The sequence below is a fragment of the Rhyacophila brunnea genome, unplaced genomic scaffold (assembly GCF_057557595.1).
Source record: "Rhyacophila brunnea isolate RB1 unplaced genomic scaffold, BYU_Rbru_1.0 scaffold_2, whole genome shotgun sequence".
NCBI lineage: Eukaryota > Metazoa > Arthropoda > Insecta > Trichoptera > Rhyacophilidae > Rhyacophila > Rhyacophila brunnea.
Genome location: NW_028232859.1, coordinates 33,153,403 through 33,180,659, shown reverse-complemented (window position 1 = coordinate 33,180,659; position 27,257 = coordinate 33,153,403). Strand labels below are relative to the sequence as shown.

The window sequence follows — 27,257 nt, the reverse complement described above, 5'->3', positions numbered from 1 at the left end:
CTCCTAAGTGTTTCCAAAATGATGTATTTTTATATTTTTTGAAGTTAAACGCAATACATTATTCAATTAAAGATATGATTTTATATTTATTTTTGCTTTTTGTACAAGTATACCATATAAGATGATATTAATCCTTAGTCTACATTTCTTACATATACACTGACAATAAGTCAAGTGAGTCAGTGAAATAAGTATTAGCTAGCAATACCTATTTATATTTTTCAACCAAATGTATCATTTGAAGAATCATAGTATGGATATACCCAATTGAATTATATTACATTACATGTTCGATCCTAAGAGGATCATATTGACCTCCACAAAGTGGAGGTTTTATTACAGATTTTTGTTTTTATGAAAAATTGATGTTAGTCATTTGATTAACCTATTCGGTCTATAAATACTCCAGGTCTAAACACACATTGAAAAATAACACGGGAATATGGCAGTCACCGAATTCATACCGGAGATCCCACGACACTATTAAGTCTAAATGCTACCACACGGCCATCGTGGACATTAAATTAGTACTGGTAGGAATTAAGATGCGACAAAACAGAAATTGACAAAATAGAACAACGATAAATATAACTATGTCCTTTCAGGAAAAATATAAATTTAATATTGAAATTGTCCTATATCTATTATGTTGATAGATTTTTAATAGCACAGATTTTCAATACGCGATAATAAATCAAATTATATACCTAATTTCTGCATTCATAATCTTTAGAAAGCCTCAAATAAACGGGACTTAACTCGGTGTTGCCGGCAAGCTTGGATATCTCATCTTAATCAATATAATATGTTCAAAATGATTGGGTGACTAGGTACAACGAATTAATGTTCTAACCTAACCTAACCTAAATAGATTCCACAAAAATTAATGTTTCATTTTTCCCCTGGCTGTTCTGTTTTGTCACTGTTGTAGCCTGATGTAGATCCTGACCTCCCTTAATTGCATATTGATATTTTTATTCAATTTGAGACGTAAATTTTAATAATTAGTTGTCCGTTCTTAGTTATCCAATCCAACCACATGAACTTTGATTTCCCGATATACCTCCGACCAGATAGATTTGCATAAAAAATATTCCGGACTGTCTGTCCAAGCTTATTTGTTAGACATGACCTTACCATTTTAGTAGGAATATTTTGATGCTTTGGTTTACTTTGGGTTCACCAAATTCCGCGTAGACTTTTTAATTAGGTCCTACATAAAAATATTGGGCATTATTTGCTATAGACGAAACCAAATAAAACTGTATTTTCTATCGAAGTGAGTATTGAATTTAAGTTGGTACACACTTATTAACTTGATGAAAATATCGTTTATAGAAAATATATCTGAAAAAAGCCTATTATTAATATATAAAAAAGTATATTATATAAGTTAAATAGTTTTTTTTATATTTTCTATACTGCGTAAGAAATCACTCGTCGACCAATTATTTCACGAACAAGCACGTGTATCAGTTTCGAAAACAATATCCGCATTACTATATATTTTTCATAGCTATAAGCTTATACGCTGAGAATTTCCACAGAAAATATTAAACGTTACTTGATATTTCACTTTCCAGGAGATTGCTTTTTTCTTCATTTCTGAAATTTTGACAGCAAATATTATTTCTACGGATGTCTTCAAGATGAAATATTTCGGCTTATGTATGCCCGTTATTGTATTCTATTTCCTTACAGCAGACCCGGAAAGCATTTTATTTATAGGGACTCAATCTCGCTGAACTATTTTTGGATTGTGGCTAAATGCATGTAATATAATATGTAAAGTAAAATATATGAAGAAATAACGCATTTTAACATATATTACAGCTAGTTAAGATTCAATTTCGGGGTATTAAAATTGAGTCGCTTAGAATCATAACTCACATATTCCAAAAATCAAGTTTTGAGATAATCCCTAAAAACCAACAGAGCACTATTTTTTGTAATTAGAAGAACAGTATTGAACTCCCTAGAATATTAATGAGTGAGAGAGTCAAATAATTTTTTTTTTTTTTTTTTTAAATATATATACCTAATACTTCTAACGTTGCAGACATACAGCATATTATGCGAAATAGAGCTCCCCGATTGGTTAGGAAGGCGTTGGTGACAAAACTCTATTCTTTGAAATATACGACATATTACACCAACAATGAACTTTGTCAACGATTTTCACATGCTTTAAATTGACTTTTAATACTCAACTATTTTTCGGTATATAGATTAATTCATTTAGAATCACTTGGCATATTTAACTAAAAAACGACAAAATTGCAATATGTGAGTTATGATTCTAAGCGACTCAATTGAACTGTTACAAAGTGCATATATTTACTATTGTGTTACGTTTATCAGGTTATAGAGATGAAACGACCTATGGCAGAGGATTTGCCTATATCCACCTTAATAATCCTAGAAAAGTTGGGCAGCTGACCAAAGTTCCCTTTATTGTAAATATTCACAATTTTTGCATATATAAATGAACTCGCCAAATTAATATGCTGCCAAAGAAATTACCTATCATACAATATCCTTTACTAATTTTGGTGCTTTATCACATTAAAAATCTTTAAAATATGTTGGCCATTCAACGTTTAATATATGTATTTAGATAAATCAAAAACCTGCCATCGAAATCTATTTTCTATAAATTTTTATGTGCGTAGGTTAAAAAAATTAGGTACCTATAGCTTAAAGGGGATGTTAGAGCTGATAGAAATACTATTAAGTTAGCCCAATCAGCCATTCACTTAGCCAGTTAAACATTTTGCTTTAGCTTCCTTTATTCATCGTTTTTTAGTTTTTCAAATATTCTCTTTGCTTTCTTGTGATAATTTGATATTTTCAAACTCACATTTAGTGCTTGTATGAAACGTCTCTGGACTGGGATATTTATATAAAAGTGTTTATTTTATAAGTTATGCCTTGAGTGCAGTTTTAAGAGATGTATGACATCAGTTTATTATTATTAAGAGCTTTAAAAAGTAATTGGCTTTAGATTCATAATAATTTTTAAATTATGGTAGATGCTTAATGTAGATTCAAGAATACAGAGTTACACTTTATAGTATAGACACTATAAACTATGTGATACTTCATTTATGAATGCTACATTTTAATCACATATAACAAAATCAAGTTATGACAGAAAGTTTTTAGGAGTTGTTACATAGTTATCTTGAAATCATCTATAAAAGTATGTGTCGCCCTGATATAACGGGTCATTTATACTGTAATTAGTAAGAATGTATTAGTGCAAATGTATATACAAAGTGCCAGCGATGAAAGAGTAGGATAATATCAGTTTCTTAAGCCGTTCGTCATGGTTTTCAATCAAGTATTTGGAAAATACTCATATTGGGACACGACCAGCAACCATATTGCATTGTAGAGGCAATGATAATGAACTAAAAACAACAATATAATGTTTTTTCTACTAATCTGCTACATTATAGTTTGATAATAAAGTGATAGTATATTGTTAAGAAAATTCTGAGAATTATCTACCGTCTATTGTTCTTTCGTGTCCGAAAATAGTTATCTAGTAAAAGAGCGGTGAAAATGGAGAGCCATATTAAAGTGTTCCTCCTTAAACAGTCAAAGTGATGCGCTAGAATTGGAAAGATTCGTGAAAGGTATGTTTGTTTATTGGGTTAAACATAAAACCGCCTACTGGGCGTGTTACTTTTTCATTTTATCGCCGGGCCGCTACGCGTAGTTCTCGTATCAGCTCCGCGCACTTTTCTTTCGTCTGGGAGCACCCTTAATTTTCACGGACAGATTTATACCCCTCCGCCAACTGTTTCGACGCGACCTTTTCCCGAACAACTCTCAACAATATGAGAAACTCTCGCACGCGACTCACTTTTTTCCGTCGTCGAATAAAAACAAACGACAATTTTTACTGTCGTTATACGCCCATGTCACACAAAATGAGGCGAAATTTTATCTCCCGGAGCATGCTTTCCAAAACTTTTATTTATTTACGGTTTCTTGATTCTCGCGTATTCGAATCGACAAACATAAAATATACAAGAATCCAATTTATGTCATTTTTCGCGTTCTTTTATAAAAACACAAATGATTTAATAGAAATGTTTGCAATTTTTTACAACAAAAATAATGGGTATTTATACTCAGCTTCGAATTACGCAACACGACAATGACATATTTATTATATTATATTTAAGCTTTCAACTTCAGATATATTATATCTAAGGTAAACGCGTCTAGATGTTACTATATAAAATAAATGAAATATTTATGTATATGTTATTATAATAGCTTCGTGTATGCATATATATAAGGAAGTTATGATACAAGATACATAAAAACGTTGAATTGATAGTGCATATTTAAAAAAAATCTTGTTTAATTAATGACTTTTAATAACATCATAATCTGTAATTGGTAAATCAAAAGTGTTTGATACCATTTACATACAATAATTATTGGGTAAATTTATTTGAAAAAAATAAACCTTTGAATTCATGATAAAATATAAAATAGTACAATAGTGGTATTTTTTTACAAAGACCACACAAAACGAAGTAATTGAACTGATATTAGTGAAATGCTGATTTAGGTTAACGACCATTTAGTCGATGTTCAATACTTAGCTCAAATCGTAGAATTATTGAACAATACCCAATTTGCGATTGCCAACTATTACTATTACTATAAAATAGTGAATACTCAAAGCTGTATAATACGAAACTTATTTATATCAATATGTTATATTTATAATATTTTATATCGTTGAGTCGATAATTTTATTCTCTTCGATCTTGTACCCCAATTTTTGGTTCTATGACAGATGTTTATTTTAAAATCTCAATAACATTATAAACTGGTAAGTATATGTTATATACCAATGTGTAAACATGCCGGCATAATTAATAAGCCGAGGTTTACATCGTTATTTATATTGCAGAAAAAAATGCTTTTATAATGTAGTTAATAAGATAAAATATTGAATAAAAATGAGAACGATATTAGATTACTATTTGATATAAAAAGTATGTGAAATATTTGGGTGGCTCAGATTGCAGAATAAAAAGTACGCCAAGAGAATTTGTTTGTCTTTATAGACTTTGAATTTGTTGAACACCATACAAATTGAGCCGTTTTTTAGGAATGATTTCCCAGGATGATAATATATTTTATGTCACGTCCTATTCCATTATTAATGGAGATATCTGTCACTTCAACTTTATGTTATTAATAAGTATTTTAATGTTGAAATATTTTTTTATAGAATATTACAAAAGCTGAAAAAAGCGAAAATGTAATCTGATAATAAATCAACCCCTCATAATGTTTTAATTAATTATAACGTAATATTATAATTTTAACAAATATAGAAAAATGAGAATTTATAAAATATAAATAAAGTTAGCAGTCTTTAAAAGAAGAATGTTCCGAAGAATTCTTGAATCGACTTATAAATAAAAAAAATGATCAAGGATTAGATATACCAATAGGGAACCTAGATACTGGTAAATTCTGTAAGGTGTAAAGATTGAGATGGGCGATCACACTGAGAGAATACTATATGACAGGGCTTTAGATATTGTAACAAGGTGGGTAATAGAACGGGCAGCGGAAGCGACCTATACAGAGGCCAATTATGAGGTAAAGTTACTGTATGAAGGAAGACTGGAAAAATATGGGAAGGCCCATGGAAACTAGAGAGGACTTGTAAGAAATGGGATTAAGTTTAGTATAAGGCGCTTATGGAGGAAGCCAAATCCTAGACCGGGGTGTAGCACCAAGGAAGGTGAATAATATGTACAAAATGTACGACTAAACATTATATTATTTAATTATATTATCACTAACTTTATATTATTATGAGCTTTATGGAGGCTCTTCATGTAGGTTTTTATATTACAGTAAAATACGAAGAACATGTTATGTTTACCAGTATACTAATGATACAAGATTTTAAAACGTAAATAATTTTTCTCATATTTAATATGTTTGATTAATTCGAAAATAAATAATATAAAACCCTGAATATCATAATATCAATATAGTTAACACAATAAACGAAAGTCTCATCTACTATGATGAAATATTAGTATTTTTTTTCATTTAAAATATATCTCGATATGAATTGAATTTATCCATAGTATTTTCAATGGATAATGATATCGCATAGCTTAGAAATAATTCATAAATTCCGGAGCATGTTATGTGGCATTTAAGATTACTAAATTTTAATTACAGTATATTTTTCAGTTATTTATCATGACATACTGATAATGAAAAAAATGTTATTAATTTTATCACTTAGAGGATACTTAAGTATCCTATTTGGGGTCGTTTGTGATTCATATCGTTCCTCAAAGTTAAGGTTAAGTACCCGGTAGTTTATCTTGAGTATTTTGCCATGAATATTTTAACGAAAAAATTCGAGTGCTTTTATTAGTCGTTGCTTTATATTTGCAGTGCATTTTTTCTTCACGTTTTTCTTTGATAACGCTTAATGTGCTTAAGAGTTTACAGTGATGAAAGAGATTTAATCATATATAAATACGATCTTTGTATAATTTGATATTAATGCAAAAGGAATTTTTAATTGGATTATGCGAAAGTAAAGAAGGATTTTTTTTTATAAAATTTCTAAATGTTGTGCCGAGTGATTTAAATCGTTGTTCAAAATATAAAAATAAAGTAAGATGGCTCAAGATTAAAATGTTAAATTCAAAAATTGAATTATTTGTTCTATTTTTTTAAAGTATTCTAATATAATAAAAACAAAAGTGTGTTATTTTAAATTTTGGACTTTGAATGAGTAGATTGCTTAAAATTACGACTACGGTTTCAAAATACGTTTTTAGTTCAGTTTTTTAAGTATTTGATTTACATCATAATATTGTGTATACACCAATTATGCTTCATAAATTAAATTGCCAAAACGATATTCGGGTAACACTTCTCAAGTGTATTCCCAGGAATATTAATAAGCCAAAGAGAATTTGGAAAATTCTGTATACAATGTTATGTACAACACATGAAACCTTTGTTCAGTTCAGTGACAACGGTTGGAGACAACCACATAAATGTATTAGGGTTTTGAAAATAACCGCATGTACCGACAATATCTTAATAACTCGGTAAAGGATAGTCGGTGGTAACAAGCAGTCATGTTTTACCCCTCGGTAATTTGTTATAATGTCATCATTTTACGGCGTTCGTTCATCTTCATACCTCATCACTGGATTATTCGCTAAGAATATCTAGGTAACTGAAATATTTTACAAAAAGATGACGTATTCGGCATACCAAACGACTAGAGCTTACAGGCTTAATTCAGGGCTCGTTAACATTAACGAGACAGTTATTGTATGCGATACGATAATAGGTACATAACCATATGATTTATCAACTTCATATTGCACTAAATATTAGGTTTTTATAATTAATAATATTTTTTTATCGGAAATTTTCTAGTTCGCGTAATATATTTAAATGTATTAGATTTTTGGGATACTATGTTATTATATTATCGGTGAGCAATTGTGTTTTAAAATAATTTAATATTATAAGAGTGATATTTAACTGTATTCGGATGTTAAGCATTAGTACAACACATTATAGCCTACTTAGTATGCTTTATAGACATAATTTCTCGTGCGTCACCATTAAATTAAAATATATCTCTTCAAGTAGGTAAGTATGTGTGAATATGACTCAATCAAAATATTATCAGGGACCAAATTATCGCGTGCGATTTACCGTAGCTCCTTCCTTCGACGCAATATAATTAGCGGAAAATTTATCAATAGAGACACTGTAAATGGAGACCTTCACCCACTCCTATTGTCTTCTGAACAGTTCTCATTCTTCCCCTGTCAAAGGGGTTATCTTCTCGTTAAAGTGATAAATTATATTTCAGTCCGTTCTAAAATAGTAAATAGATCGACGTGTTTATTTCGATTGAAGTTAATAAATAATATGATAAACTAAATTGCCTTTAAACTGGATTTAAATTTCAGTTTAAAAAGAGCTACTAACCTATTAATAATTTTAAACATAAAGATTACCTACATGTACCTAATCATTGAGAAATTATTAAAAGTTAAAATTAGATTTCAGAAAAGTTTAAATCACAAAACACTGTTTTACTTCATACTTACTACGTACTTAAAATGATGGTAAATACCGTAATTTGTAAGGAAATTTCATATAATTTATAATAAAGGGTGTTTTAAAAATATCCAGAGCGGTTTTGTGACTCAAAGAAGAAGCAAAAATATAAATCTAATTATATGATATTATTATAATCAGCTTATAAAAACGACGCTATACAAATGACTAGACTTCAATATCACCCATAACTAACACATTCCCAGCCAAAAATATTCAAGTACCTACCTATCTATTTTAAAATGATGTTCAAAGGCATGTTTTGTATACTTCCCCTATAAAAATACAACAACTCTGCAGTAGAAATGCCTATAAAGGAAGGCGATGAAAAATATTGTAATGTTCTCAGAATTAGAATTGAAAGGCCTGAGTACAACGTCGTAGAATTTTATTTTTCCTCTATTCACATTTTTTTTATTTAATATGTGATATCACCGTCATCTTCTGCACTCTATTATGGGCCATATTTTTACAAAACGTTGTCCTGTTTCTATACACAAGCATTTTATAACATGGTGATGTTAGATTGTTGATTTTGAAGCTTTGTGATAAACTGAATTATAAGCCTTAATAAAATTCGTTTGATAAATATTTTTTTAAGCATAAATGTATTTTTTGGTAGTAAATCACATTTTTTAATTTAAACTTCTATCCACATATCTATCGAATTTTGATAAACATTGACGTATATATTACTTTTAATATTATGAATAATTAAATAATAATATATCACTAGTTATAACTTGTAAATACAACGTGAAATGATTTGATTATTAACATGGTGTATACGGCGGTGTGATTTTTTTTTATTGTACATGTTTAATTGAGAAGATATTTTCCAATTTGCTCTTCGTTGCTGACAAGCTTATCAATCAGACATGACAATGTAGTCAACATGCTGGAAATAAAACATTGTTGCGTGAAATTTCCTGGAAAATGACTACGAAATGATAAAATCGTTTACAGGAGAAAATGTATTTGTATATATTATTGTTGCTATAATGTTTCGTTTGTAATAAAATATTGTCTATGGCATTTTGATAATTATAAGTAGGTATAAACATTTGATTACTCTAATATCAATCAAATTGACAAATGGATTGACAATAATATGAATGAATAGTAAAAAATAGTCCTTTTTAATTCAATAATAATATTAATTATTGTACCTACTTTTCTACCTATTTATTTTGCTATCTCAATAGTACAGTATACCACATTATCAATTTAGCATAATTTGATTCCAATCCCATCATATCGTCAGCATCAACCGAATCGATCTACTTGTAGATTTAGGCTTCTCCTAGACTCTTTCACTCCTCTCGGTCCTTCGTTTTTCTCTACCACTTACTTCCGTTAAACTTGCTGACTTCAATTCTGCAGATTTTTGGATGGCCCTTTAGTTGTTTAGTATGTTATTGATTGGTACCTGGGTACCTTAAGTTTTATTATCATTGTTTAGTGTAGGTTATTATGTATATGTTGATACATTTATTAAGTATGTGTGTATTTGTGTAAGTAATCTAATAATTTTATAAATAAGTCGTTCTGCATATTTATATTACCAATAAATAATGTCCGCTTGGATAAAACCGGGCAAGTTGTATTTCAATATTTGTGGAATAAGTACGACCAATGTTATAACTAAATATATTTTTTAAAAATGTTTTGTTATTCTTACTACGCATAATGCATTTAATAGCAACGAACAACACTGGATTGTTTTATTACCCCTCTAATCTTATCACTAAAAACATCTGATGTTTATTACGAGAAAAAACACTAATTTATATCTCCTTTAAAGTTATCTATATGAATATATAGATGGTGATTTATCTCTGGCATACACATTTAAACATTTAAGTTTAGGTACGTAATGACGTGAGCATAATACTTGAAAACCGCCAAAGATAATATTGAAAAAAAAATGATTATATTATTTGTTCAATACTGACCATACACAAGATTTAGAACTTTTATTGAAAATACATAATTTTGAAAAACCTCAGTAACAGTAATCAAATTTTTAAAAAGAGTTGGGCGTAGTGGGATTTGAATTAAGTGGTTTTCCAGTAGATTCATTATCTTTCTTTTTATAATAATATGTACTTTTACCATGTGCTCTATATAGTGATTTATTTTTAATTGAAATATTAATATTACCTGAAAAAAAATAGTATTAATGATAGTGATAAATTAATTTGTTTATTGATCGATAATTATTTCTCATGTTAATAGATCTAAGGTTATTCAATCATGCTAAAATAACATTTAAAATCATGACAACTATAAAAAGATTTTATAAAGAACGTACAAGTATTTATAGTTTTGAATGCATTCGAGTTACTCTTGAAGTTTTCACTATAATGTGATATGATAAATTTGAATATATTTCTGTATAACTGAATAATTTAATGGCAGTTGTGAGAACTATCAATAATATATAATTTAAAGATATTCTATACCTATCCCATTGCAGAAGGTATGTAAAATATATTTTTGATTGAGAACTATGAGTCAAACTTTTTTCCCAGTTTCATTACTGTTTTTATGGAATATATTTTATGTTAACTGTGTTGGAAATTGCACTTGAACAAAATTTATTATATTATGGAGTAGTTTAAATAAATCAAATCTACGCCCATTTTAATGTTAATTTAAATGTAATGTATATTTCTTTTAATACCTATGTATGCATTTAACAATTTTGCAAAAAATATTTTCCCCATTGAATCATCTAAATCTTGTCTAAATGAAAATGTACCATCATCATTGGCACTATAAATCAATGTTGGTTATGGTCACCTCCAGGAAAAGTAAACTTCTTTCACTGTCATAGCCTCAGGAATGAATGGTGTTTTTTTTAAACAGTACAATAATTATAAAAAAAAATCCTGGCACTCTTGTTCCTTCTGATATATTGAAAAGAGTCTTTTAGTAGTTGGATGACCTTCATAAAAGAGCCATGGTCTGTCCAACAAACTCGTCTCAGTTTCAATGTGAGTTGACAAAAAGGTCATTGTACCTTCCTCTCCACGCGATATCTACAAATATGGCTCAAAAGACACTTTATCAATATTTTCCTTTCAAGGCTAGCCAGATTCCTTTCATATTGTTTTCGTAATTCCGACCCATGGTATGGGCTTGATAAAGATTTTGTATAGGCATGTTTTTGTTTTATTTGAGAGAAGTCTTGAACTAAAGTATCTCTGTAAACCGTGGTAAAACTTGATTACTAGATAATTGACAATGTATAAATAAGGTGAATTTGATTTCTTACAGACTCGGAGGGAGGTCCGCACGAGAAGCGCCTTCTGAATAACTTGCTGGGCACATACAACACATTGGAGCGGCCAGTGGCTAACGAGTCGGAGGCGCTGGAAGTCAAATTCGGCCTCACGCTGCAGCAGATCATCGACGTGGTAAGCTATCACCACACCTGACAGAATAGACTTCTTGTAAGCCGTTCGTAAAATATATGGACCGAACAGTCTAACTTCATAATATATACGCTTCTTGATTTTGAAGACATAGCATCATCAAATTAGTAGATTATTTGATGTGAAAATATTATAATTGTGACTGTTTAACATTACTAACAAGATGTCATGTTATCGACATAACGTATAACGTCATCCCAAAAATATATAATGCTTGTTGATATACATTTCATCAGGTTAAGAAAGAGGCTTTTAAATAATTAGATCGTTCGTTTTATTCATGCAAACATTGCATCGTATTGTTTGGATAATATCAATAAGATATATACATATTAAGATTATATATATTCGCGTACATAGTATACAATATACATATTATATTATTAAACTGTTAGTATAACTTGTGTAAGTCCACTTTATCAAGGTCCATATTCTTGACTGTGGAGCAAAAATCGTAATATACCATTTTTAATTAAAGTTAGTTTAATATAATGTTGGTAAATGGGAACATTATTTATTTATACATTATGGTAAGGGTAATGCAAAAGCTATTCAATGCTGTGGAATCTATACACGATTATCTAGTTAAGTAGCAATTCATTTTATCTTTAGTTGGATATGTGAAATTGTGTACTAACGTTAACATGTATATAAAAAAGTAGGTATATTGTTGGCAGAAATAACACTCTTAATATATGAAGATTTTTATTAAGATGTATACTTATACAAAACGTAAGTATTATAATTTGGAATTTTTCATTCATATAATAACAGACTTTTTCCAATATTGAATAGAACATTAAATTTATCGTATAAAGAAAATTTGAGTATCAGCTTAACATAAAACATGTCATATTTTTACAAAAAACCGACACGTGAAATGTTGTCACAGAGTAATCTAAAATAAATTCGACGATATTTTCAGAGCTTTTATGATTATTGAACGAATACAATATTGTAGCAAATGTGCAAAATAATGATATTATTTTTGAGATCCGTGTTTAACGTATTTTGAACACATACGTTATTACTTATTACAATTTGGAAACAATCAGATAATATCTACAAACAAAAAACATTTCTCTGAATATTTCATTGTAGATGTATTACACGCTTTTCATAACTATAATAAATCATTTACATACAAATGAATCACGTAACCTCACAATATTGTATTATTCATAATAATAATATATAGGCACATCAAAATTTCAATGCTATTAATGTTCTATAACTAATATTTTGTTTATTATACCAATTACAATAACATTGTAAATAATTTAATATTAAATATTATCGAATTATTGTAGAGATAATATCTTTTGCGTAGTATAATATAAAGATCTGCCGTATATTTATCTAATAATAAGTAAATTCATATTTTCTTCTCTCACAATTTGTAAGTTATTATATCTACTTAAGTAATTGAGACAACGGTGAAGTTGCCGTCTGTGTTTAGTTCACATAGTGTTGAGTAGCTTGCGTGACAAAAAATGGAAACAGTAAAACGTGTGTAATAGAAGTGTTAATGGCCATTTTGTCAAGTTGCTTTATTTTTATCTACAGAGAAAAAGTTTTGAGATTACGAATCCTGTGAATTAGGTTTCTTATTAAGTTCTTAATTCTCTATTTTATTAGGATTGGATGAAAATACTCGGTCCTGTAATAAATAGAATGATATCAATAATTATTTGACGTTTGTAATTATAACGTATATTAACAAAAAATAAAAATTGAGTTGATTTATTTTAACTGTCGGGATACTAAAAAAAAATGTAGTTTTATCCTTGTGGATAAATAGTATAATATCCTTACTTATTCTGTTTATTTGTAACCCAATATTTTATGTAATTTTATAATATAACGAGTAAATTTAGAATATTATAATATATAGCTGTATTTTAATATTTTAATATATTATTCATGATACTTGTGGTTGGTTGACGATTTTCTTTTTTTGATCAATGTCCCAAATTATACGGAAAATTTATGATTGGTACAATACAGTCTAATAACAGCAAGTATCATTGATAATTGTGTTATTTACAATGTGTTTGAATTTTTCCTACTAAAATATAGATTCTGCAGTGAAATCTCCGTCATCTATTGGTATTTAAAAAATTAAAAACTGGAATTATATTAATAGTAATTTTAATATTACGTTAAGTACTGTTGTGTTTTTGTGAGATATGATATTTGAATTAATTTAGCTTCTTTGTTATTAACTCTTTGTTTAAGTTGATGATAAAAACGTATAGTTAGTATTTTTGCAGTTTGAATATGATATAAAAATTATGTAATAATATGAAAAACTATGATGAAAAATATGATATATATTACCATTAATTAACAGAGAAGCTGCCCCAAGTCATGGTTGCTATGTGCTATCTCAGAAGTGTTTTTGAATTATGTAATATGTTCTATTTCACTCACGAGCAAATATTAAATTTGTTTGTATTCTATAGTTTTCTGTGTTTATAAAATTAGGATTTCACGCACTATAAAACATAAATTATTACGATTTTTTCAATTCAAATTCAAAACAGTTTATCAGTGTGTAGGTGTAATAAATGTATTACGTCGGTATTATATTGCTATTTTCTACATTATGTAACTTAAATATTTATGTAATTAATATAAGTACTTATGAAACCGATATAAATACGTAATGATTGGGTATTAACTATAAGGTCACATATTACTTCCGGAAGCAATAAAACAAAAAGGTTTCTCATTAACAAACCGCTCTCTCATATCGATATGTCGTTAGGTACAATAATTATTGTAAATAGTTTAAAACTGTTGTAACTATAAATCATTACCAGGATTCTAAATAACGTTTACAGCTATTGTCAGAATGAAATCTACAATGCGGAAAACCTCTCGGGTAAATTTTGTGCCGTCAATCAAAATTTAATTTCACCGCCATGCGAATGTTGGCCGCAGCAACATAATACAATTCGTCGCTACGGTTTATTATTTAATATCAAATTAGGTGCACTTGCTTCTTCTCCTCTCCCTGAAGGGTTTGTTGTGACGAACAATTACCAGCACTTGCTTAATATATTATTATAAGGCCGTTGAATTTAAAACTTTTCCTATAGAGAAATAATTATACGCTAATCGTGGTACGTTTCTATCATCATCATTATCTAAATTAACGTGTATGAAGAATACATAATATACTTGTTAAATGTTTTTTTTAATCTTATTTAGTAGGTAATATAAATCTAATTTGTGCGTGATTAGCCAACATTTATTATTTGTTGTGAATTCATGAATAGTGTCAGTTAGTTTATGTATATGTGTGATTGATTGCCACGTGTATTTAGAATATGACTTAGCAGGGACCTTATTTTACTTGATATTATTTAAACTGTCTAAAGAAGATAACTTCTGAATATCTGAAATATAATATACACCAAGTATACAGTCACTGTGGTTTAGGTATTTAGTAAAGTAACGAGTTTCTAATATATTATAGTTGTTACTATTATACAACCATCATTGTATGTACTTACCTAAATATATTCTAATTACTTTAAATTAACTAAACATACTTTTAAAACTATATTATAATTGCTTAGTCCATATTTTAGCTCAATAAAAATAAACTATTTTAATATAATTCAGGGCGGCTAAGTTAAATGAAAATTGTATATATATATATATATATATATTATGTGTTACTATATTATCAAAATGAAAAGCCTATATATATACACGTATATAGATGGAACATAAACATATGGAAGTAATGGAAAAAAGGATCACTAGAATGACTAATTTTTCTAGAAACTCTGAAATGAGCGTTGTGAATTTACATTTTTACATACAAAAATGACACGTAAAAATAAAATTGCTAAATGTTATTGTATAGGGAATTTAAAGAACGCTTCATCTGGACGAAGATTCAATATCTCTATTTATTACTCTTCATGATACGCAAGCAAAGGATATGTGTACTTTCATGTAATGTTCTGTTGCTATTAGTTCTTGTTTTCTTCTTGTTCCTCTGCTTTATGGGCACCTTTCAATACATAAGTCAATACTCAGTCAAAGTAAATTACAGTGCGTGGTGACTTCAGTATTATGTAAATGCTCCTGAAATATTCCCAAGTGTAAAAAAATATTAATTTATAAAATATATATTATTAAAATATGTATACTCTTTTAAACCATACAACATGCCATGCGACCCAATTACAGTAGTGTAGTTTGTAATATAAGTAAAACAATCACTAAACACACACAGACTTTGATAAAATCACATATATTATATTGTGATCTCACCGTGAATCGAGCCCAAAGCCCCCCGATGAAAGGTCAGCGCCTTAATCACTGCTATACGAGGGCTGTAATAAACTGCTGATGTTTCACATCCAAACATAAAATTTCGTGATCCGTTCGATTAAAACCGAATGTGGTGCGGAGCGGGTTGATTTGGTAGGTCCACGTTTGTGTTGTTCTTTGCACCAAAATGTTCACAAATTGAATGTAATAATAAAAAATCAGTTGAAATTAAAAAAGAGGTTCTATACGTTTATCCTGGATGCAGCGGCAAAAACATTTTGAAAATAGCCGATATACTGGATTGTTTGTTAGTTTGGGTTAGTTTAGGTTAGGTTAAGTTAGGTTAGTTAGGTTAGGTTAGGTTATCCTAAAAAATAATCCAGTATATCGGCTATTTTCAAAATGTGTTCCCCGCTATATCCAGGATAACCGACTTGTACAAAAAAATATTTACTAGAGGATGGCGATTATTTTTTAATTATTATTTTAAATAATTCGTTAACCACGTTTCGTCTAAAAACGCGTTATTAAAAATATATTAAAAAGTGAAGATGTATGGTTTTGGATATGATAACCTTTAATAATATTATATAGGTAGTTCATCCCCATATGTTGAACTTGACTTGGGTTCAAAAGGTTGTCCTAATTACCTTATTATACGAGGATGGGTCAATAAGTCCTTAGAAAAGCCGACAGGTGGCGTGACTAGTACTGTAAGCGGTTTGTTTTCATGCAGCGGCACTACCGATTCAGTATGCTGCGAAGTTTCAATCAGATTGGTCGGGTTGTTGTGTGTTTCTCGTACATTTAAAAAAAAAAATTGCTTGTGGAAAATGGAAAAATGGAAAATGGAGAAAATTGAGTTTAGAGCTGTTTAAACATTTTAATATAAAAGGGTTAACAGCAAAGGAAATAAAAAATGAGTTGGATTTAGTTCACGGCATATCTGCTCCTTCACTTGCAACTATTTATAACTGGTTAAATGAATTTAAACGTGGTCGTACATCAACAAAGGATGAACCACGCTCAGGATGTCCTGTAGAGGTGACTACACTAGAAATGATCAATAAAATCCACGATATGGTGTTAAGTGACCGAAGATTAAAGTTGAGTGAGATAATTGAGGTTACAGGGATCTCAAAAGGTAGCGTCATTTCTATTTTACATGACAAATTGGGCATGAAAAAAGTTTCTGCAAGATGGGTGCCGCGTTTGCTCACAGTCGACAATAAACGCAATAGGGTGGTGGCCTCTAAAGCCCTGTTGTCGCTCATGCAACGCAATCCGGATGAATTTTTTCGTCGCTTTGTGACTGTAGATGAAACATGGATACACCACTATACTCCCGAGACGAAAGAACAGTCAAAGCAGTGGATTGCGAAAGGCGAACCATATCCAAAGAAGGCGAAAACCATAAAATCAGCTGGTAAGGTTATGGCTACTGTATTTTGGGATGCACGTGGAATTATTTTCGTTGACTATTTGGAAAAAGGAAAAACAATAACAGGAGATTATTATGCATCTTTATTGGACCAGCTAAAAAACGAAATTGAAGAAAAACGGCCTCATTTAAACAGGAAAAAAATCCTCTTTCATCAGGACAATGCCCGTGTTCACACATGTTTACAATCAATGGCTAAAATTGAAGAATTGAAGTTCGAATTGGTCGACCACCCACCGTATTCGCCAGATTTAGCCCCCCCCAGTGACTTTTTCCTTTTCCCAAACTTAAAAAAATGGCTAAGTGGACAACGTTTTTTTTCAAATGAAGAAGTCATCGATCGGACAAATGCTTATTTTGAGGACCTTCCGAAAACTTATTTTTCTGACGGTTTAAAAAAATTGAGAAACGTCTAACCAAGTGTATTGAGCTCCAAGGAGATTATGTTGAGAAATTAAAAAAAAATACAAAAATAAAAACTGTTTTAATGCTTTTTTCTAAGGAATTATTGACCCACCCTCGTACATGAGGGTTTTTTAAAAACTAATTTTACGGTGTAATCGTAATTTGTGATACGATTATACTTCTTTATTATGCAAATTTATGCGCCCATACGTTAATTTGACCGTTAATTTTTAAATTTAGCATTATTGCATTATAATGTCGAAAATAAGATATCTCACTAAATATGAACGTAAATACTAATACCATTATGAAGGATTTAGTCTACAATAATTATGACATTTGCATCTTTTGCAGTTGAGAAGTTTTATTTTAAAATTTAGCTTTAGTAACTACTTGTATTGTTATAATATAACTTTATTAATTAATAATTAATGCCATATGGCAACGATATTGACTACATAAAAAAAAGTTTATGGTTGTTTTTATAGAATGATCATCTAAGTGAATTTTTATTGCGAAGTAAAAAAAAATAAGAAAATAAAATTATACCTACCTACTTATATTCGAATATCTTATATCGTTCAATAATAATATTGTAATTTATTATAAAAAAAAATATACATAATTATGACTAATTATGTGCGCAGTTGATTTCATTGTCACGTAATCTTATAATTATTTTAAATTGAAAAAAATACTAGGATTAGACGGCATGAAGTTAAATGAATTAATGGTAATGAAATCAGATAACAAACAGTGCACCGCCTTTAAATGTTTAATAGGCGTTTCCAAGCTTTATTGCCTAACCGGGCTACGCTAATAAGACGTAGTCGGGAGCCAAGAAAGCAGCATACACTCTACCGTAGGCAGCAGCCGGCTCAAAACATGCTCGAGAATATTTAATGCCTAACTACTGTGAATGGTTAAAAACTGTTGATGCAAGCTTTTGTGAAGGCCTCGAAAGCTCGCTTGAGATCGCGATATAATTTCGCCTAATTGGAACGAATGAATGCATGGTGGCGTGGTATGGGCTGGAAGTGCTCAGTGCTCTATGCGCGTTAGTGCAACGTCTCTAACTAAATGAGATTGCAACAGCCTCCTTAGGGATCACATAATATTCTGCTTTGTTCTGTAATGAGAAAACATTCACTTTATTTTCTTGTTATTTGAAAGCAGTCTAGGATATTTTTGTGCTTAAATAATTAATGCATTTATAGTATACTCCGTTAAATTCAAATAAATATCATTATTGATATTGTTTTAGTAATTACATATATATGCTTTATTAAAAAAATTATTTCATTTTAATATGATTTTTAATTGTATGTATGTTGTAAAATTTATTTTTTCTAAAATTTAAACAAAATACTGCAGCTATTAAAGGCATTTTAATAATAATACTGTTACTATTGAAACCTACACGTAGTTAACTGATACTGCATTTATTTTTTCAATTCAATGACAACGCTGTTCATTTATTTATTAAATTTTCTAAAGCTTCTTTCAAAATGAAGATTACAATATATATATATATATATATATATATATATATATATATATATATATATATATATATATATACGTGGGTACGAAATAATTAATCTATAAATACAAACCAATATAGAAATAAAAGTATTTTTATACAATGAATAATTGAAAATATTTAAGAATGCAGCATTTATTATTGAATATATCCGTATATATAAAGGTAATATATTTATGTGACTTCCATATTGTGTAACGAATGATTTATGCATTGAACAATAAAAAATTATAGCAAGTAAATAAAACTAAAACTTCGAAATACCACAACGCCGGCGAGGAATCAAAGTAAGTAGATACTTATTATTAACACATTGATTCTAACCACAAATGTCAGTCGCATAGCTATTAGTTAATTTTGTCGTGATTAGGTTTAACTAAGATGACTTAATTGGTAAAGCATGTTAGCTGGAATCAATGGATACTGGTTCGAGTCCTGCTCCGTATGTACAAATAATCCAAATTATATTTATCATTGTAATACTTACTATATTATGACAGGAAAGTTATACCAAATGGAAAACAATTGAAATAACTTGAACATAAGCCACAGCGTATATGTAGATGCGTATATACGTGTAACAAAATATAACAAATAGCATTAGTAAAATACGAGAATTTCAATACCAAAATGGTTCAGGCAATATAAAATTTTACGACCCTCATCTTAACGTAAATATGGAATATTGTTTAACAAGCTGCTGCTCTCTTTCTACTGAACATTCCGCGTATTTTCATTGTATTAGCATAAAGTTATTTCTGATAAAAACTATCAATATTCAACTCTTGTACCTCCACACATGTTTAAAACGTTTGATATATGTGTGAGACATTTTCGCGACGTTTTTATTGAATTTAAATTGCACAGCGCATTGAAATGTTTCAATTTCGTAAAACTGGGAATAGTTGAACGTAAATCGAATGTCAAGCTTTACGCGATTTTTACAATTTGGTAAACATGTATTTTCTGGCAGAAATCCAGGGGGTTCGAAAATTTTGTTGTTTTCGGTTTGGTCTCACAAAATAAAGCATACGACCTAAAAGTTTTCAACTTTTACAAATGCGCCCTAGGTACGTTAAATAACTACTTGCAGAATCCAATATCGATATCTTATACGTAGTATTATTGTCAATTGTTTTAACAGATTTACTAGGAAAATAGTAAAAGTATAGTTTTAAACAATCTATGTTGAAATACAAATAATTTATTCGGCAATATTACTTATAAAATATATTTATTCACCAAAATATTAATTCGATATTTATTAACAAAATAATTAATATAAAGCATTGTGGTGAATATCCCAAACAATACAAAAATATATAAGTAATTATTTTGATAGTTATTGTATATGTGTATGTAAATTAACTCCACAGAATTATTAATGCCAATTTATTTACATACTTAATATTATATTACCTACTTAAGAAATATATTTTTTAAAAGGCTATATTATATTAGGATTTTCATTGAAACTTTAAAAATATTGAATGACTTCTTATATTTTAATTCTGCAAGACAACCGTCGATCTTTAGTTGGATTTTTCAAATTTAGAATGATATGTATAAAAAAAAAGATAAAATATTCTTAAAATACCTTTGTACCAAATTTATTACTTACTAAAAACGGTTTTAAGAGGGTTTAAATATTCCAACAGAAGCGGCATTAACACTATCGCAAGACTGGTTAATTTTAATGATTATCGGGTATGAAAAATTACTGGTTCAAGTTTTATGTCTAGTAAAAGTAAACCTCCCATTTGCAGCCTCCTCTAAAATTCCCAAAAGCTTATAAATTCATTAACAAGGGACGCAGAAAATTTGTAAGAGATTAACGTCGAGAAGGCAATATAGACAGAGACTGTCATTATTTATGACTTAAATGAAGGCAATGTTGTTGAAAACTTTGAAATCGAGTTTCCATATATATATATATTTTTATTGAAATTAATCAATGTAATTCAATAATGCATTTACAAATTTTACCAGCGCGTAAAAGATTGTGTTGAAGTAGAGAGCAATGAAGTGTAAATCAAATCGAAGATTACAATTTAATTAAAACAATCTTTTTTATTGTAGTCCGCCTACTTCTAAAGCTTTTAACGGCCGATAAAAGTAGTATGATTTATATTTATTTAGTACTAGTAACAGAATTTTATTATGTAATGATTAAAAATGATGTTCCTTTATTTAGTAAGTATATGAAATGAGAGTATATATCTGTCACACACTATCTACTAATTAATAAAAATGATGTTGATATAATATATTGATAATATTATTATGATATTAAGATTTAATAAATAACATAATAACTCCTTTATATGTAATTTCGCTGTATTATTTTATATAAAAGACTGTTTTATTACTACTCACAATTTGAATATGTACTAGGTTATATCAGCTTAACTAGTTTAATTTAGATGGCGTAAAGAGAAAACAACAATTATCATTTATTTTGACGTTTTGAGGATCGTAAAGTGACTTTTATGGCTATCATAGTAATGAATAATTTAAACAAATCATCAGTATTTAGCTAACCATTTTGTATATGGTGGAGAAAATTGGAAAATATTTTACGGTTCGTGTTATCCCTTTTACCCTCGAAATAATTATTTTAAAAGGGGTTATTAATATTACTACCATTAAAAGGGGTCTTTCTGTCGTAAAACTCTATGCACCCCGATTATTCAAGGTAAAGTTTTAATAGGTATCTGGAATAATATTTAATAATAATTTTAGTATCTATCACTGCACTTATATACAACTATTGTCAATTTCTAATAAATAAACTATTTATTATTTAAATTTTTGAGTTTATCACTTACCTTACATACTTTATATTGTGCGATTTCAGCATCATAGATAGCATTACAGAAAAAAGAAGATTACGGTATTTTTCTCGGTCCATCCCTACGTCCGCTGCCTTTTGCCATGTCAGATCTATAGAGCGTAACGATTGATTTTTGTAGTATAATAGTCAGTGGAGCATTTAATAATGACGCAATATTATAAAACAATGACAATATATTTAAAATTTTCTAATTAATAAATGCAGGAATTTTGTTATGCTTTGGGTATTATTTTACACCGAAATGCGCATCTTTTTAAAATTCAAATATAATACATTTAATGACTGTGACTAGTTTTAACTATTCGAAGACCCGTTTTTTTAATTAAATGTTGAATTAGTTTCGTAAGTTGCGTCAAAGAAACGCGTCGCTGATTACAGTCAGTGGCATGAGAGAGAATCGGTGGCAGCATCTGTATGACTATGCTATGAGTATAAGGGTGCGAAGTGTCACATTCTTGGTCGGTATCTTGAGGATATATCTCAGTCACGTAAACCGCTTCTTTGTGATCACATACAACACCAAAAACTGACGTTAAGAAAACGGGTATATACTAAGTTAGTTAAGCTAGTGTTACGGACGACTTATGTTCATGGGCGACAGCACAAACGCCATCTAGAAATCTCTATCCTGAACTGTCTCTCTTCAGTTGGGTTTTTAAGTACTGGAAAACCCCTAAAAAATGAGATGAACTTCGAACTCGCCAGTAAACTGAAGAGTGGAAATGCAGCATTTTTCGCACTGAAGAATCTATTCAGATCCAATCCCATGTCCAAAAACACAAAATATCAGGTATATAACGTGACCGTGAGACCAATCGATTTATATGGGTATAAAACAATAGAAGACTGTATTCGTACAGTATTATAATATTCGGGTGATTTATTAAAAAAAAGTATTCACAATTTTATATCCGATTTAAATATTCTAATATACTTAAATGTTATTTTTACAATATTATGCCGTATCCACTAAACATCTAATTTATTGTTGTATAATGATTAGAAAAATAGTAGTTATTGATTATGGTATTCACGATTTTACATCCGATTTAAATATTCTAATATAGGTACTTAAATGTTCTTTTTCCAATATTCCATATCCACTAAACACCCAATTTTATTATTACAAAATAGTAGTTATTACTTGAATATATGAGAAGTTCATAAAATCTTTAAAAGCCGGTTTATTAAAAAAAATATATGACAATTTTTTATGAAAGGATCAATAAGTAGTTATTAATTATGGTTTTCACGATTTTATATCCGATTTAAATATTCTAATATAAGTACTTAAATGTTCTTTTTACAATATTCCATATCCACTAAACATCTAATTTTATTATTATAAAATAGTAGTTATTACTTGAATATAAGAGAAGTTCATAAAATCTTTAAAAGCCGGTTTATTAAAAAAAAATATGAGAAATATTTTATGAAAGGATCAAAAATGATGAGAAATGTACGATCGCGGAATTATTAATGAGCCGATGCAGGCATCAACATTGATATGAGAGACAGCCTTCGCATGGGTGTCGTCAGCATGGAGTTAGCTGACGCAGATTAGCCCAACGGCAACCGGTACAGTCTGAAAGCTCATTGTTGCGGTTGTCACGCCCGTTTTGTTTGTGCCTTTGCTTTCAATACGTTGCATGCCACAATAACACAACGGCATAGCCTGTCAGTGGCGTAGGTACTATCCACGTAAAACGTGAAAAGTCATTATTTCACTTCAATAAAGAAAATTGGGAAGAGCGGTGCTCTTTGTGTGCTAGAGGAACTAAGAGTAATAAAACGTGAGAGCCTTATGACGCACACTTTTCTTTATAAAATGGTTGTTATGTAACAACGGTAAACAAACTCGATAGGTACCATTTAAAGCATTTTGATTACGTTATAATAAAAGAAATAATTTAATTAAACGTGTTTAATCAAATTGACAAATCGGAGAAGAAAAGTAATTATAAATTGGTTTAAAGCACCTTACAGATGTTGATTATTATTACGTATTATTTCACTCATATTAATTAAATACTTTTTTGTTTTTAAAATACACTTCGATGCTACTTATATATAAAATAGAATAATATAGGTCCAAATGATTTAATATTTTCACCGTTTCATAGACTGTAGGTATTATAAATACGTCACCGTCCAGCTTTCGATTTTCGGCAACCTTTGTATATTATGAGTACAACCAAAATGTATACAATTAATAAAAATAAGACTTCAACTGTTTATAAATAACAAAAAAAATACAATAATATTAATAAATTAAAATTGTGAAAATTAGCATCTACTGAAATTTAATAGTAGGTACTTAATCCAAAGAGATAAATAATTATATTATTAATTCAATAGATTTGCAATTTTCTGTTATTTTTTATTATAATAATATTGTAATCGACATTACGGTTTGGAGATAATTCAAATAACAAAAATTAGTAGGAACCTACCTAATTATAATTTTAAATGAAAATCAATTCTCACTAAGTATTTCACTAATAATCCACGCTCACGATAACTGAGCGGCGCGTCGGCATGTAATGTCGTAGGTCCCAGGTTCGAATCATAAATCTGGCAAATACACATATTTTTTATCAACTTGTGTTTGGAGTCAGAGTATAGACCAAATAGGTTGAACAAGTGGCTAATATCCATTTCTCGTAAAAACAAAAATCTGATAATACAATCTTAATTCTGAAGGGGCCCATATGACCATTTAAGGGTTGAACATGGTGAAGTAGTAGTATTTCACCAATGATTAAATTCACCAAGATCACCAAAAACTGAAAATTATAATTTACATAATTTGAGAGAAATTGAGAATATGCATTTATTATTTTATAATGTAGTTCTACTACTATTAGTACACACCAATAAAATTATTAATATAGACAGTTTTATTAGTAATAAATTGATTTTTTTTTCGTTTTAATTAAACAGTCTTCGGAACGATTTAACATAGTAAATTTAATGCACCATTGGGTTTTATTAAGCCTTTTTACAGTATCCATATAAATACTGACGATGAGATTATTTCAGTTTTACTCTTACAGCTTGTAATTGCAGTAACGTGATACATAATTTAGACGTATATCCACGTGTAACACATTCCGTCAAGAGCTATTAAAGCGAGCTTAATTACATTTTACGAGCGTTAAATAAAATAAAATGCCCTTTAAAATTTTAGTCGTGTGAGCCTGTCTTTTTAGATAAAATCGTGATTTTTATTAGAAACAGACGCAAAGTAAATTGACAAAGACGTGCTTTTAATGTAACGAGTTGCTACTAGTCTTTGTCTCCTTTCACTAAAGCCTAGTCCAGGCCAAGAACATCAGTGCATGAACAATGTTTTCCTTATAAGGTGAGATACAAGAAAAATATGGACATTATTGTATCAGAACATTTCAAATGTTCATCAATAGTTGTTTTAATACAACTTTCGAACATTTTTTATACAGTGTTTATTTATTCACGCATATGTATCTTGGTATGGACTAAGCTCAGTAAACAATTTTTTTCAGCAACTGTATGAATGTTCTTTGAATTTTTGATTTCCATAATATAAATAATAATCCGATAAACATATCATTAAAAATATAAAATGTATTATTAATAAGTTGTAATCAAAATGTGCTTTCTTTGTGAAATATTATATTATGATAAATATATCATGTCAATTGAAAAAATACAGGAAAATAAATTTTATATCAAATTAAAAGCTTTGATATACAAGAAATAATCGTAATTTGAAATAATTATATGCTTTCATCAAAATAAAGATTATTATTATAATCCTTACCTCGAAATCGTAATACACGAGAAGTTTCATCCATTCTTTATAATTGTATCACAATATACATAGGTATATATTATGCATTGCAACTATATAGTTAATAGAGCACCTCTATCTGAAGCCATGAGTCGCAGGTCCAATCCCGTGGTCTGTAAAAAATACGTTATTTTTCAGTGCGTGTTTAATTCAGAATACTGATCTAATAGATTGTGGGAATAGATAACGACTAGTTCTTGTATAACCTATATACCGTACTTAGCATATTAGCGATTTGGTATTATTTTATATATACTTAATAAAATTATATTACACTTCTTTACATGTTTTTTTATTAACGACTAATTCTGGTTGATATAGCACGTCTATTTGAATAATAGTTTTATTTTATCATTATATTTTTAATATTATAATATTGAAATAGTTACTATTTCATATTTTTTATAAATATATGTAAAAGCCCTTGCTCATGTCTTCTGGTTAACTTCATAAAAATGAGACAGAACAAGCGACTGTCGTTTACGCTGAAAACCCTTCCCTTTAATTGGGTTCAGACTTGGTGACCTATTTCATAGGATGAATATTACACAAAAGTTTCCTAAAGGTGAGACGGTCATGGTCAACAATATTGTGCTAATCACATATTAATAAACAATTAAAATAAGCACCTACGTTTTTGTTATAAATTTGTCTTTTATAAATTTATTTATGTTTTTGTAAAATAAGTTAAATATAATATATGATATTGAGGCGTTATAAATTTGGAAAGGTCACATTAATAAATACTTTACATTTAATGACATGTATATAAAATTTAAATTTAATAATGTGAAGTAGAGGATACAACAAAATATTTTGAAATAGTTACTTAGTAAAATTAAAGAGAGGCATTCTGAAATTATTTAACACGTGAATAAAACAAGATTAAGAATTTATAGTAAAGAATTCCTAGAATTAAATTAAATAGCAATATGACATAAATTAACGATATATCCTAATTTTATCACTCCTCTCTACTCACGAATTCCTTATTAAAAATTCGCACCACCTTTCTCACTTGTAACTTAGAAATTCTGTCAGCTGTCGATTTCTCACACTATATAAGTAGTTCTTTTTCTAATTGATGATTTATTATTTACAATGATTATTATAAAAAATCAAAGCTAAAATACTGGAATTTATACTTGTTAGGGTTTACTATGTGAGTAAACTCTACGATAGAAGTGAAATAAAGAGATGAAAGAGAAGACGTGGTTAATAGTAAATTATAACAGTTGAAAAAAGGATTATTTTGAAAAAGATCGTACATGGTTACGGTGTAATATTTT

General features: G+C 28.9%; 1 protein-coding gene across 7 annotated transcripts in view; it reads left to right on the top strand.

Annotated features, from left to right (window-relative positions):
• nAChRalpha6 (nicotinic acetylcholine receptor alpha6) overlaps positions 1-27,257 on the top strand; it is a 282,092-nt gene that overhangs the window by 143,178 nt on the left and 111,657 nt on the right. For all 7 annotated transcript variants that reach the window (XM_085947751.1, XM_085947749.1, XM_085947755.1 and 4 more), the window contains exon 2: positions 11,443-11,582. In XM_085947751.1, the coding sequence (XP_085803877.1) occupies positions 11,443-11,582 (140 nt within the window). The remainder of the gene's footprint in view (positions 1-11,442; positions 11,583-27,257) is intronic.